The sequence below is a fragment of the Notolepis coatsorum genome (assembly GCF_963971535.1).
Source record: "Notolepis coatsorum genome assembly, chromosome: 10".
Classification (NCBI taxonomy): Eukaryota; Metazoa; Chordata; class Actinopteri; order Aulopiformes; family Paralepididae; genus Notolepis; species Notolepis coatsorum.
Genome location: NC_140174.1, coordinates 1,187,438 through 1,202,437, shown reverse-complemented (window position 1 = coordinate 1,202,437; position 15,000 = coordinate 1,187,438). Strand labels below are relative to the sequence as shown.

At 42.0% G+C, this 15,000-nt stretch overlaps 2 protein-coding genes across 3 annotated transcripts in view; one reads left to right on the top strand and one right to left on the bottom strand.

Moving 5' to 3' along the window:
* The window catches only part of fdxr (ferredoxin reductase), a 37,744-nt gene extending 32,191 nt beyond the window's left edge, over positions 1-5,553 (top strand). The window contains exons 11-13 of one of the 2 annotated variants that reach the window (XM_084322673.1): positions 1,743-1,805; positions 2,646-2,819; positions 3,129-5,553. In XM_084322673.1, the coding sequence (XP_084178799.1) occupies positions 1,743-1,805; positions 2,646-2,819; positions 3,129-3,259 (368 nt within the window). In that variant the 3' untranslated portion in view covers positions 3,260-5,553. The remainder of the gene's footprint in view (positions 1-1,742; positions 1,806-2,645; positions 2,820-3,128) is intronic. The other variant, XM_084322674.1, reaches the window with a different exon arrangement.
* Positions 5,554-5,840: 287 nt separating this feature from the next.
* mrpl38 (mitochondrial ribosomal protein L38) overlaps positions 5,841-15,000 on the bottom strand; it is a 33,673-nt gene continuing 24,513 nt past the window's right edge. The window contains exon 9 of the mRNA XM_084322411.1: positions 5,841-6,057. Within this exon, the coding sequence (XP_084178537.1) occupies positions 5,921-6,057 (137 nt within the window). The 3' untranslated portion in view covers positions 5,841-5,920. The remainder of the gene's footprint in view (positions 6,058-15,000) is intronic.

Sequence of the window (15,000 nt, the reverse complement as noted above, 5' to 3'; positions counted from 1 at the left end):
GATTTAGCACACACAAAAAAAATCATATATATATATTCTTTTAATAATCAAATTTTATTTTCATATTCGAATCCCATGCCCATCGAACGAAGCTTCGAAGTATTTAAGACAGCCCTAGTGTACGTGCATGTTAAGGTGCAATGCAGGGTGTGTGTGTTCAATAACAATAAGTAGTAAGATAGAATAAAATATAAAATGATGTAGGATACTTTGTACTCTGGTCTGAAAAAGTCTGTTTCCTTTCATTTGAACTTCAACACGTGACAGAATGTCCCCAAGAGACGGTAAAGTTGCTAAATACAAACTGTTGAATGCCGATGGCGTGTCTCTTATCTATCTCAGATCACTTACTTGAGATATAACCCTTTGGCCGCCCGATATCCCCCAGCGAGGTGGAAGTTCTCGGGTCAATTACTACTTCTATCAAGCTTACTTCATCGCCACTAGTTTAGTTATATCCAGTTGATATGAAATGTAAGCATAGAAGAGTTGTTAACCTCTTCTTTGTTTGTAATAAACCGAATGTATGTCTGGGAGAACTCTTATTGCCTATAATAACAATAATATTATTATCATCATTATTATCATCATTTTTACGAAAGGGCCTGTAATGCTACCCATTTGAAAGCCTGATGATATTACGTCACCGTCACCGCCAATATCCTCATTTGCGAGGGAAGGCCTGTAATACTGATCATTTGAAAGCTCGGTGATATTACTTCACCATCACCGCCAATATCCTCATTTGTGAGGAAAGGCCTGTAATACTGATAATATATACTTAATAATCATTTGCAAGTCCCAGTACCCCTTATCAATTCGACAGGCCCCTCGGTCCGTGGTACCGATCATCCGGTCCTGCAGTGACTAGATCATCCGTTTCCCACAAACTTGACAGGGCCCATCGAACACAGAGATAACGGAACCCGCAAACAACAAACATTGCCATATGTATATATATATCCTATATATAACTTAAGCTGAAAAGCAATAAGCAGCAATCGATTCAATTTGTATGTCAGACTACCATAGTATATAGTCACCTCAGAGGAATGCGGGGCGCGGCCAGCATCGTGGCCCATTGCTGGCAGAAAGCAGTCCACGAACTCAATAGATATTTATAAAAAAGTATTTTTAATTAGAAAAAAAAGCAAGTTACACAAGAGACCTCATTGGAAATGTCCAACTCAGTTAAAAGAATTATAAAACAAAACAACATCTCTTCTCTCGTATAGCATAGCCTATACGCCTGGTGTCTGAAGTCAAAAGTGAAAATCTGCTTGAAAATCTGTCGAGCTGACCTTTTTATACATAGGTCCGTAGCGTCATATAGCAAGCACAGATAAACACTCCTTCTTTCAACTTGTGTCGTTGTTATTGGCTCATCGCTACTCCACTAGCCAATCAACACACAATTCAGCAAGGATGAACTCCCCTCCCCTTCTAGTTGCCACAGCAACCGGGGAAGCAACGGATCACTTCTTTTGGGAAAACCCCCATTACGTCACCATGTCTGCAATGGTCCAAATTCTACAGAAAACAGATATAGCATATATATATATACATGTACAACTCAACACTCGTATACTTAAACACTGATTGATCACACATCATATATGTATTTTGTAGTTTAAAGTATAATATGTATGTATATTTTTGTATTATAATGTATACTAGTTCTCTGCCTCATAACTGTAAGGGAGTGATTCTCTCCTCTGCTCTGGGCCCGGCTTTCTCTGCAGGCAAAGATTTACCCACTGTCAAGGTCAAACGTTCTGTGTCCACATTCCTGGCTCCACTCAACAGTAAGAGAAGAAGACGAGGGAGACTGCTGTGTACATGGTCCTTCTATCATGAATAGCCTATACGCTTATATTATATATACAGATATATACAGATATATATATATACCTGTACTATTCAATACTCATATACTTAACCACTGATTGACATGTCCAAACATAATACATGTATCCTGTAGTCTACAGTGTACAATAATTCTCTGCCTCATAACTGCAAGGCTTTCTCTCCTTTCCTCCTCTGCCAAGGTCACATTCCTGTCTTTACAGCACAGAGGCCCCCTTCTCTTTCCATTCTGGCTGTGCAGCCCAGCCCAGACATAGAGTAATTACAGGAATACAGTAACATATGCCTAGATTTAAAACCTTTATATCATGCAAGTGACAGGGAGAACAGGATGTCATAATAACCAGTGTCACTAGTTGGCTGTGACTCTCAACACAAACCATATCCAGAACCGCCTCCATTGTCACGGTCCGTCATGGTCTCTCTCTCTCTATCTCTCCCTCTCTCTCCCCCTCTCTCTCCCCCCCTCTCTCTCCTCTCCCCCTCTCTCTCCCTCTCTCTTTCTCCTCTCCCTTCTCCCCCCCTCTCTCTCTCTCTATCTCTCCCCCTCTCTCCCTCTCCTCTCTCCCCCTCTCCCTCTCCTCTCCTTCTCTCTCTCTCCTCTCTCTCTCTCCCCCCCTCTCTCTCCCTCTCCCTCCCCCCCCTCTCCCTCTCCTCTCCTCTCTCTCTCTCCCCCCCTCTCTCCCCCCCTCTCTCCTATCTCCCTCCCCCCTCTCTCCCTCCCCCCTCTCTCTCTCTCTCCCTCTCCCCCTCTCTCCTCTCTCCCCCCCCCCCCCCAGGTCTGTACTGCAGTGGCTGGGTGAAGACGGGTCCCACAGGGGTCATCGCCACGACCCTGAACAACAGCTTGGACACGGCTCGCTCGCTGCTGGAGGACGTGGCCTCGGGGGCCCTGGACGTGTCGGCCCCCCGGCCCGGCTCACAGGCCATCTGCGCCCTGCTGGAGAAGAGAGGTACGTCGTCTGGTAATCCGGAGGTTCCCGGTTCAATTCCCGCTCCTCCCGGGCAGCGTGTCGATGTGTCCTTGAGCAAGACATTTAACCCCTAACTGCTCCCGATGAGCAGGTTGGCACCGTGCATGGTCGCCTCCGCCGTCGGTGTGTGAATGTGTGAGTGAACGGGTCAAATGTGAGGAACAAATCGAAACAGCGCTTTGGATGAATGTAATATAAATGCAGCCATTTACCATTTTAAGTCCAAACGTTTGCAAACTGTTGTGTGCAGGAGTGAGGCCCGTGAGTTTCTGTTGTTGTTGTGTGCAGGAGTGAGGCCTGTGAGTTTCTCCGACTGGGAGAAGATCGATGTGGAGGAGAGCAGGAGAGGACGAGCGGCTGGAAAACCCCGAGAGAAACTACTGGACGTGGAGGAGATGCTGCGCTTCGCCAGGACATGAACACGGACCCACTACTGCTTCCTGTCGTTCTGCTTCCTCTTTGTAGAATAAAGTGTAGAAGGGGATCCGTTCAGCAGTCTGCCAAAGCACTAGGAAAAACTGTGTTGATGTTTGACATGATTTTAATTCATGGATGTAATCCTTAATGGCATTATTCTGTAATATTTGTATAATTCAGAGAATATTATGATGATGGTTTTAAACGTTTGATCAAATGGCACTCATGACAGTATTAATTTGCCTTGTTCCTTATCCTTCCAAGGAAACTTGAATAATGTAATCTATATTTTCCCTATAATTATGTGCAGTTGGCAAATGTCAAATCTGAGATCATGAAAATTGAATGTGGGGTACCGCAAGGTTCGGTTTTGGGGCCCAAACTTTTTCTTTTATATATTAATGATATTTGTGATGTTTAAAAACTATTACAATTTGTCTTGTTTGCTGATGATACCAATTTTTTTTGCTCTGGAAATAATTTAAAGGAACTAGCTGAATATATTGTGTATGAAATGACAAAGCTAAAGAAATGGTTTGATGTAAATAAGCTATCACTGAATCTGAAAAAAACTAAATTTATGATTTCTGGCAATCGAAAACAAGATGAAAATATAGTACTGACCATAGATGGAGTTGATATAGAGAGAGTTAATGAATTTCGTTTTCTTGGTGTGATTATGGATGATAAATTAACATGGAAATCGCACATAGCACACGTTAAAAAAAAGATGTCCAAGAGTATTTTTGTATTTTTGGAGCAAGGACAGAATCGATCCAAATATTACTTACTGCGACCCAGAAGGTAAAATCAGTACTCCACTAGATTGAACCTTGACACCAGAGAATGAACAAAAATCATGTTGCTGTTTCTTTTTTATCTTTTCTTTTTCTGTTTACTGTTATAATTTTTGTTGTTGTTTCTAAATTGTATTTTTCCCTATTACTTTGTAACAGGATCAGAGGTTATCTAACAAACATAATTATGGTTTATTTTCTAATTAATTGTATCCTATACATGTATGCATCATGCTTTCCCCCTTTCCTAAAATGTCTATGCAAACCTGGGGGGCTGGGGGTTAAGAAGCGACCTGGGCCGTCTGTATGTGAATTACACTATAGGCTATAGACCTAATTACACATGAAACCATCAGGGTCCTTTGGAAAGACGAAAGTGTTTTTGTATTGGTGTATTGAGCCGTACTGTATTGTACCCATTCTGCAATCTGTTAATAAAATGTCCAATCAATCAATCGATAAATCAAACAATCAATCTCGCAGCCACAGGACCGTCAGAACGGAGGAAGAGACTGTCACAACTACAAACAGGCAGGCTACACAGTATATGAATATACTGACGGACAATCTATATACTGAAAAGACACTTTTTATGCCACTGTGAATTAATATGAAATGCTGATGTGAATGTCTTTCCTCTGAACTTGTTTAAAAAAAAAAAGACAATAAAAAGTTGGTCACAGAAAAAAATAGTATTTTTGTTATGAATAAAGTAAAGGATGTGTTAGAGTATGAGGCAATGAGAACACTCTACTGTTCACTCATCTCACCTTCTCAGTTATTGTGTTGAAGTATGGGGGAATACTTATGGGACCAATATAAAACCATTATATATACTACAGAAGAGGGCTGTAAGAATCACACATAAAGTTAATTATCGAGAACACAAATATATTATTTATTAAATCTAAAATAATTAAACTTGAAGACATGGTTAAGTTTCAAACAATGTTAATTATGTTTAGGGCAAGAAATACACTGCCAGAAAGACGACTAAATCTTTTTCATTTAGAAGGTGAATTTAGTAGGAGAAAATACAATTTTAAACATCAGTTTGCATGTACCACACTTAAACAGATGTGTCCTTCAGTTATTGGTGTAAAGTTGTGGAATTCTCTCCATAGCGAGCTTAAGGGATGTACCGGTAATAGTGTTTATCAATTAAAAAAAAATATTTAGTCAGTATGAAAATCAAATGTGATCTGAATAGTGAGATATATACCGGTAGATATATTCTTTCTCTCTTTCTTTTATTCTTTATTATTATTATTATTGAATTTTTTCTTGTTTAACTGTGGATTGTGTGTTTCTTGTATAATGGTATGAATTATTATTTTGTGTAAATTAGGTTGTACGCCGACCATTAAGTAAATACTTGTTTAGTTTAGGAATAAGGGGCAGGTAACTAAGATTTATTCTTCTTCCTGCTCCTTTTGTCCATGGAATGATATTTATGATTGTGTAATGAAGAAACTGATTGTATGATTCCATGTGGCAAATAAAAACTCTGAACTGAAATGTTTTTATCCAAAATTGACCTTTTTACCAGTGACTTTAAACCAAATAAAAACAATGATATGATGATTCTTGGATATGGATGACTTCCCATCAGGGGTCAGGTCTGGTTAATCCCTGTTATCAAGAAGGTGGCAGCAGGAACACACCTGGGTGCCACCAGTCACTTCTCAGCTGAATGAGTACGTTTGTTGATGAATCCACTTATCTTAGCGGGTATGAAGACATGTTACTATATAGAACATAAAGAAATAACTTGAATACAAATGTTTTTTTACTTAAATAGAAAAAAGAACATTTTTATTATATTAACATATAATGATTCCAGGTCATCGAGTAAGTGGGTTGTGATCAATAGATTCCATAGGTGTGCTCCTTTCCGTCGCGGTATCGGTCCAGGTAGCGCAGGGGCTGTTTGTGAGGGAATTTAACCTGTGGAGGGTGGTAGACCGGGGGGCGGACGAACTCAAACGACGGCTCCTTCATATCTGCAAAAACAACCAAAGGTACGTGTTAACCGTTTGTAGTGTGGTAGTGATAACAAACTATCATTACACCTGGGCAAAACAGAGTCCATTCTCTTCGGTTCAAATAACAAACTCAGCAAGACCGACGGCTTCTCAGTTACAGTGGGTGACAATATTGTCACAAGGAAAGATGAAATTACCTACCTGGGTTCCATCCTAGAGGCTAATCTCTCCCGTGACAAAATGTCAAGTCAAGTCAAGAGTTTTAATTGTCACGGCATACAGGTATACAATGGCATCCAATGTAATAAAAAAAGTCAACCAACGAACTCGATTCTTGTACCGGATCGCCTCTCTGGTAAACAAGAATACCCTGAAGACTCTGGCAGGAGCACTCATTCAAGGGTACTGTAGGCGCCATAATGGAGGTCTCTTTATTATGATTCAGTATTCTATTTGTGTTGTATTATTAGTTGTACTGTCACTTTAGGTGGTGGGCGTGCTCACGGGGGTGTGGCGCTAATGGGAGTGTTTTATGGAATTTCATTCACCTTTTCACGGCTGACAGGTCTCGGTGTTTGACAGTTCACAGAAGTTGACAGTTCACGGAGAGAGGGGGTGAGAGCTAGGAGAGCATATTTTCTTTTGACCGCAATAACGCAATACCGCAAAGTGCAAATCGTATTTTGTTTGTCTCATGATGAAGCGAAAGAATAAATGCCTTAAAAGTATTTCCTGGACGTGGAACGGAGTTATTTCACGTTGCGCATTAATTGTTTGAACTCCTCCGCTCAGCCCCTCGGCACTACCTGTCAATGACAGTCTACTGCCGCAATATAGTCAAAAGAAACTAAGCAAGCAAACAAAAGCGTTGATAAGAAGGAAATCAACTATATTGACATTACGGATTCCTCGAGTCGCCTCGGGGCGCTGATCTTGAGGGCATCACTGAGACGCTTGGATCATCGCTGCATTGGAGGAGCGCGACATCACCTCTGCCTGACACGCAGACCAGCAATAAGAAGCTAAGTAAATTGTTTTATTCAACTGTGAAGCCTTTCGTGTTAAAGAACACAGTGTGAATTAGTTACTTTGCTTGTCCACTGGGGATCGGTTTGTTGACTGGCTGCGTCGTCTTGCGCTCATGGACGTTGCGTGGCCTAAACGGCAGCTAATTGATTGATGGATTGATTGTTCATTAAAGAGGACTGTGGATTATTGAATAATTGCACCTGAGCTATTGAAAAATGGCATCGGGAGGATCAACTGTTGATACTAATGGCTCATCAAAAACTGATGGAAAAAAAAGAGAAGTTAAACTCACTGCCAAAGGCATGGCCTATAAATTGGAGACACTTCATAATGAACGTCAAGCAAATGTTCGCAAAATGAAAGGTCTTATGAAGGTATTAAAGCAGCTTATGGACGATAATGACAATGCTTCACAGGTGCAGTCTGAATTGGACAATTTGAACCAAATGGTTGAAGATACCACTCTGTTACACAAATCTGTAATCTCTTTAATTTCTGAAGAGGAACATGAAAAACAAAACGAATGGTTTGAAACAATATTAAAATGCAAAAAGGGATTCATGGATGATGTAAGGCAGTGGCTTTCTGAAACTGGGAGACAAAAGTACAGTACAAGTGCCAATGTTTGTGTACATGATACCCCCATACCTGTAACACAGCAAGTAACTCCTGTCGAAATACCTGATGAACACTGTGATGTAATTGAAGCTGATGATGATGAAATCAAACCAAGTGACAGTGTGTCAAATTCTGGAAGCAGAGGTTCAGCCAATCGAAGCTCTGTTGGGCCTAGGTCTAACATCTCAACCACGTCTTCCGCACGCAAAGCTGAATCTGACATAGCCGCTCTAATTGCAAAACAAAGGCTATTAAAGGATAAGCATGCAATAGAGCAAGAGGAAGAAGAAGAGCTGCTAAGGAAGAAAAGGGTACAATTAAGAACGGAGGAAGAAGAGCAAGAGGAACAGCTAAGAAAGCAAAAGGAGCAAAGAAGAAAAGAGGAGGAAGAGCAAGAGGAACAGCTAAGAAAGAAAAAGGAGGAACTAAGAAAGAAGAAGGAGCAACTTGAACTCGAAATGGAAATGAAATGCAGCAGCTAAAGTCAATGTGCTAAGAGGCTCTGGAGGATCTCGTATTTCAACTAATATGTCTGTTGAATCTGATGGCATGAGCTCTTATTTCCGAAGAGGACAAAGGAATGTTCAAACACTCAGTACTGAAGCACAAACCGCTACAACCACAGATCAGAATCTACAACCACAACCCGAATTGTCAAGACACACAGGGGTCAAGGGACAAAGGACGTTACAGTGCACTCAAGCACAGCCACGGATTCAGCACCAAAGCATTCACCCTGCACCACAACAATCAACCAGCAGCAGTAACATAATCACTGTTTTAGAGAAACAAAATGAAATAACAGCTTTGCTAGTCCAACAACAGTCTCTTTCATTCTTGCCTAAAAGAGACATTCAAATTTACGATGGTGACCCTTTACATTATCACACCTTCATAAAGTCATTCGAGCACAGTATTGAACAGAAGACTGACAACCATATGGACTGCTTGTACTTCCTTGAACAGTTCACTAGGGGGCAGCCTCGTGAGCTTGTCAGAAGCTGTCAGCATATGGCTCATGACCGAGGGTACGTGAAAGCTAAGGCTTTGCTACATGAGCACTTTGGGAATGGACATAGAATTGCTTCTGCCTACATGGGAAAGGCTCTTTCATGGCCACCAATAAAATCAGAAGATGTCAGAGCTCTGCAAGCATACAGTCTCTTTTTGAGAGGATGCTGCAACGCCATGGAAGAAGTGGAAATGATGTACGAGTTGGACATGTCTGCCAACATGCTAGCCATCATTAGAAAATTACCTTACAAGCACAGAGACTTATGGAGAACTGTGGCCTGTGACCTGCAGGAAAGGCGTGGCCATAGAGCTAGATTTCCTGACATTGTTGACTTCATTGAACGACAGGTGAGAATTGCAAGTGATCCAGTGTTTGGCAATATACAGGACACACCATCAGCAGCAGCACCTAAGGATGTGAGGAAGTCCAGCAATCAACCATATACAAGGGCAAAGGAAAGTAGCTATGGTACCACCATTGCAACAATTGATAGGAAAGAGGAACCTGGAACAAAGATGGAGAGAAGCTCATCTAGTACAACGACTTGTTGGTTTTGCGGAGGTGGACACACATTGGATATGTGCTCTCTATTGGAAAGGAGGGTGCATATCGAGAAGATTGGCTTCTTGAAGAATCATAATGTGTGTTTTGGCTGTTTGTGCATTGGGCACTTGAGTAAAGAATGCAGGCAACGCCTCTATTGCAAAATATGCAATCTCAGGCACCCTAGCATACTTCACATGTACCACAAGGAGGAGGAAACAGATCAAAGGCCAGCCAAAAGAGAATCGGAGACAGCAGTGGGCAGTGCTCCGATCTCTGTACAATCCAGTGGTCTTACAGGGGCCGGTGAGCAGGACAGTACACTCTCTATAGTACCAGTACAGGTCAAATCTAAAGCAGGACATGTTACAATGACTACCTATGCCTTCCTGGATCCCGGTAGCTCAGCATCTTTCTGCACTGAGCGGCTGATGAGCAAGCTGAACGTCACCGGAAGAAGAACAAGTATTCTCCTTAGGACTATGGGCCAGGAGAAAGTGGTTGAAAGCCACATTATTTCAGACTTGGAAGTGGCTGCGTTAGATGGTGACTGGTTTTATGAACTCCCTGACATTTACACACAGGAAAGCATGCCAGTCCACAGAGGCAGGATTGACCTGTTGATAGGAGCCAACGTTCCCAAGGCATTGGAGCCTTGGCGAGTTATACGGAGTGTGGACGAGGGTCCATACGCAGTCAAAACTGTGTTGGGTTGGACTGTGAACGGACCTCTCTGAAGAAAATTGGACAACCAGAATCGTCCAAAGAACGGGAGTTTGGCAAGAGACAAATCAAACCCAGCAGAGGACAGACAAGCTGCCACTTCAGAGAAAGAGCTACAAGAGGATTTGAACCGAAAATTGGAAAAGAAAGAAGAGCGAACAGACGATTCTGTTGCTTCCAAGAGAGCGAGGCGGCGTGACAGAAACGTAGACAATAACATTAAGTTTGAAAGCAACAATTCTGAGGACCATCACATGGATTTCAAGCCTGTGTCTAGAGCTGGGCGATATGGCCTAAATATGATATCACGATATTTTCTGACCTTTCGGCGATACACGATACGCATCACGATGTTTTTCTTTTTTCCCCCCAAACAATTCATTATGAGGCTTACCAAGACAGTATTTGAGTTTGCAAGCTAACATTAAAGACATTAGCATTTTTATATTATATATTAGATTTAGATTATTGGATTATTAGATTATATATTGCATATATTTAGCAATGAGATATTATATGATTTAGATACGAAATATGATGAATTGAAAATGGGGGACCCTGATGTAAACAAGACGAAAGTCTTTCTCTGGTCTGCATCCTCCAGTCCACTGTTGACTGTTGTTGTATTGAGCTGTACTGTATTGTACCTATGCTGCAATCTGTTAATAACGTTTATATTCATTCAGTCGGCAAACAGAATCATTTTGATTGACAGTCGCGTCTGCCAATTACGTCACATCGCTTGCACCCGCCCTGCTGTTCTTAGCACCAATCGGCAAGCGCGTATTAATTTTTTACTTCCGCTATTGGAGAGCTCAATGAAAACAACAATGGCAGCGGTAGCTCGCCGCGGCCGACTTTTACCTTTTAGCTCTGCAGAATGACTAAACGACTGGAGGCATAATGATTTTACTGCAACGGATGTTATAATAAAAGCATTTCCATACATCTGTCTGATTGAAAACGTTATTAACAGACCGCAGAATGGGCACAACGGAGTCAGCACGGGCTGAGATATGAACGGCTAATGCTTGCTATATCTAGGTCGACCTCGGTCGTTGCTATGTAAATACGCTGATGTTATTGAAAGTGTAACTATATAACGTCAATGCCACAAAACGAATGCCTTTGTTATCATAAGTAGTAACTTTTGATGCAGTAGTGTGTGTGTGGGGCGGCGCTGTTCAAAAGTGTCAACGTGTGGACCAGATTGACGCAACACAAGCCTCTTGGGCAAAACATCACGATATCCACGATACGTTTAAAAAGTGTATCGTTAATGAACTGTACCCGATATTTATATAATATCGTCATATCGCCCAGCCCTACCTGTGTCCCAGGAAAAATCGAAGGACAACATTGATACAGGAAAGAAATTCAGAGCTAAAAGAGAATCAAAGAAGGAAGCACTGGCGAGTCCAAAATCGAAATGGCCAGTTGAAGATTCATACACAACTGACTCTAGGGACAAAGCAAACGATGACACTACTTCTGAAATGCCCCGAGGCTATAAGGGCCAAATTAAAACGAAGAGATGTCCAAGGAAGAGGAAGCGGTGCCGGCTCAAAGACAAAAGGTTTGCCTTCAACAGGAAAGAGAGGTGAAAAGAAAAGAGAGCCGTGAGAACGTCAGAAATTGAACTTCATCAGGAAGCGGAAGAGCCATGAGGACATCAGATGTTCATATTCATTGAAACCCATAGACTGATACATATACATACACCCATAGACTGATACATAGACGTACACCCATAGACTGATGCATAGATATACACCCATAGACTGATACATAGATATACACCCATAGACTGATACATAGACATACACCCATAGACTGATACATAGATATACACCCATAGACTGATACATAGATATACACCCATAGACTGATACATAGATATACACCCATAGACTGATACATGGAGATGTGCACCCATAGACTAATACATGGAGATATACACTCATAAACTGACTTTGCCACTTTGGATTACAGTTTTTTGTTTTTTCTGACTTGACTGACCTAGCGATCATAAAGATCCCTCCTTAAGGCTATGTGCTAGTAACCTCTGGCCCTAGGATACCATTAAGAAAGAAGAAAAGGACATTTGCGAGAAAATTATAAAAAAAATCGGAAAAAAAAAATTGTCAATGATTGTGCCTTATATTTAATGTTTAGGGGCCGGTAACGAAAAAAGCTATCGTTAGAGTAATTAGGGGCCGGTAACGAAAAAGAACTATTGTTTGAATAATTTAATGTTTTTTCTTGTAGGCACCTACATATTTTACAATTGTGTAATTATTATATTTGAATAATTAGGGGCCGGCATGTAGGTGCCGTAATGGAGGTCTCTTTATTATGATTCAGTATTCTATTTGTGTTGTATTATTAGTTGTACTGTCACTTTAGGTGGTGGGCGTGCTCACGGGGGTGTGGCGCTAATGGGAGTGTTTTATGGAATTTCATTCACCTTTTCACGGCTGACAGGTCTCGGTGTTTGACAGTTCACAGAAGTTGACAGTTCACGGAGAGAGGGGGTGAGAGCTAGGAGAGCATATTTTCTTTTGACCGCAATAACGCAATACCGCAAAGTGCAAATCGTATTTTGTTTGTCTCATGATGAAGCGAAAGAATAAATGCCTTAAATGTATTTCCTGGACGTGGAACGGAGTTATTTCACGTTGCGCGTCAATTGTTTGAACTCCTCCGCTCAGCCCCTCGGCACTACCTGTCTATGACAGTCTACTGCCGCAACAGGTACTACGACTATGCTTGCACCTCATGGTACCAAAGCACCTCAAAGGCGCTAAAAACAAAATTACAAACATCTCAAAACAAACTGGTCAGACTACTGCTTGACCTGACTCCTAGAACCCACCTCACCCCTGCCCACTTTGACAACCTAGGATGGCTTAGAGTAGACGACAGAGTACAGCAACTTGCAATGGGCCTGGTCTACAAGATACACTACACGACCAAGGTACCCATGTACATGTCAAAATACTTCCCAAAGGTCAGTGAATACCACGATCACAACACCAGAGGGAGCTCCACAAATCATGTTAAACCCAGATTCGGCTCAAACAAGGGACTAAAATCCAGCTCCCGGCGTTGCTATCAGCTTGGCTGGCCTCTCACACTGATACAATTGGCTGTATCAGGGGGTGGGAAAGCTGAAGGGTGGGTCCTGGGCGTTGTGGACAGCGACCCCTACAGTTCGGTCGGGGCGCCTGCTCAGCGAGGGTTGGAACTGAGGAGAGATAGTGTGGCCTCCCACACGCTACACTCTCCCCGGTGAGAACCTGCGCGGCCAGGTTGGCCTGCCCCAGGCTGCACATGCGTCGGAGGAAAGCATGTGACAGTCTCCGGTCTCCCGGACCAACAGTAGGGGAAAGTATGCAACAACCAGGAAGGGTGGGATGGGAGAAAAATCGGGAAAAAGGAGGGGAAGAAAGATAATAATAAAAAAAAAATAAAAAAAAACAAGGGACTAAACACGTTTCGCAATTATGCCACATCAATGTGGAACGCCCTACCCAAAGCTGTAAAGGAATGTGAATCACTACCCACTTTCAAAAACACTCTCAAAAAACACACGGGAGACTTCAATTCGAAACTGGCCCCTAACACAACCCCCTCCAATGTACAGTAAATTACCAAGTATATTCCAATGTACAGTTTTGCTTGTACAGTGGTACAGTGTCCCCCACCCACCCCTCCTACCCAACCTCCCCCCCCCGACCCAACCACCTCCAATGTACAGTCCCCCCCACCTCCTCCAATGTACAGTTTCTACATCAAATGTATATACTTTTTTTTTCTGGACTCTTTTCGTATCACAAACAGTACTGTATTTGCAAATCTGGTATGTCATAAATGTATAGATGTAGCAGTACTGTCTATCTGTATGTCATATATGTTACGATGAATTGAAAATGGGGGACCCTGATGTAAACAAGACGAAAGTCTCTCTCTGGTCTGCATCCCCTTAACAATTGTATGTATTGAGCTGTACTGTACTGTACCCATTCTGTAATCTGTTAATAAACTTTTCATTCATTCATTCATTCATTCAAAGGGTTAACCGTCTGTAGTGTGGTAGTGAAAGGTTAACAGTCTGTAGTGTGGTAGTAAAAGGTTAACCGTCTGTAGTGTGGTAGTGAAAGGTTAACCTGCTGTAGTGAAAGGTTAACCTTCTGTAGTGGTAGTGAAAGGGTTAACCTTCTGTAGTGTGGTAGTGAAAGGTTAACCTTCTTTAGTGTGGTAGTGAAAGGTTAACCTTCTTTAGTGTGGTAGTGAAAGGGTTAACCTTCTTTAACACTATGGTCGCCAAAACCGCCGTACGACGTCTTTCCTCGCCATGCTCATTCTGCCAAAGACGCCGTACCACGTCTTTGATATCAATATTTCAAAAATCTGTGATCGAAATCATATTTCTCCCCCGGAGACCTGAGATCTACTGTTGAGCCCCTCTCAACTCTCCAACGGTTCAAGAGCTCCATCTGGTGGCCGATCGGCGGATCGCCCAAACAGGAAGTGACGCGCCTGAAGTGGTGCTCGCCCATATTTCGTCCGGGCACTCGCTATCGTTAGCGGGACTCCATCTTGATACACTGGACATCGATCGGTTGCAAATAACTCGATAAACATGATTTGGACGTATATACTATTATACAACCTGGAAATGGATCGGATATTTCTACATCCCATAATAGGAACATTTCTGTTCCACGCTCATCGCCCAACGCTATGAGGAAGCTACGGTAAGATTCAGCATTACTAACTGCTCTAATGATCATATCACCCACACTAGATGAATCATATAACGTTGGCCACGGAATTATAAACGACCCCCCCCCCATCCGGTCATCATCAGATCATACTTAGTAACTTCTAGAAGCACGTCCATTTGAAATTTTTTATCTCGCGCAGATTCCTATCAAACTGTATTTCATCATCAATATAATGCATTTAGGGCTATAAATCACGTTCTGGAGAAAGCTGCAGAAAACGATAAAAACATACTTATACTTTAG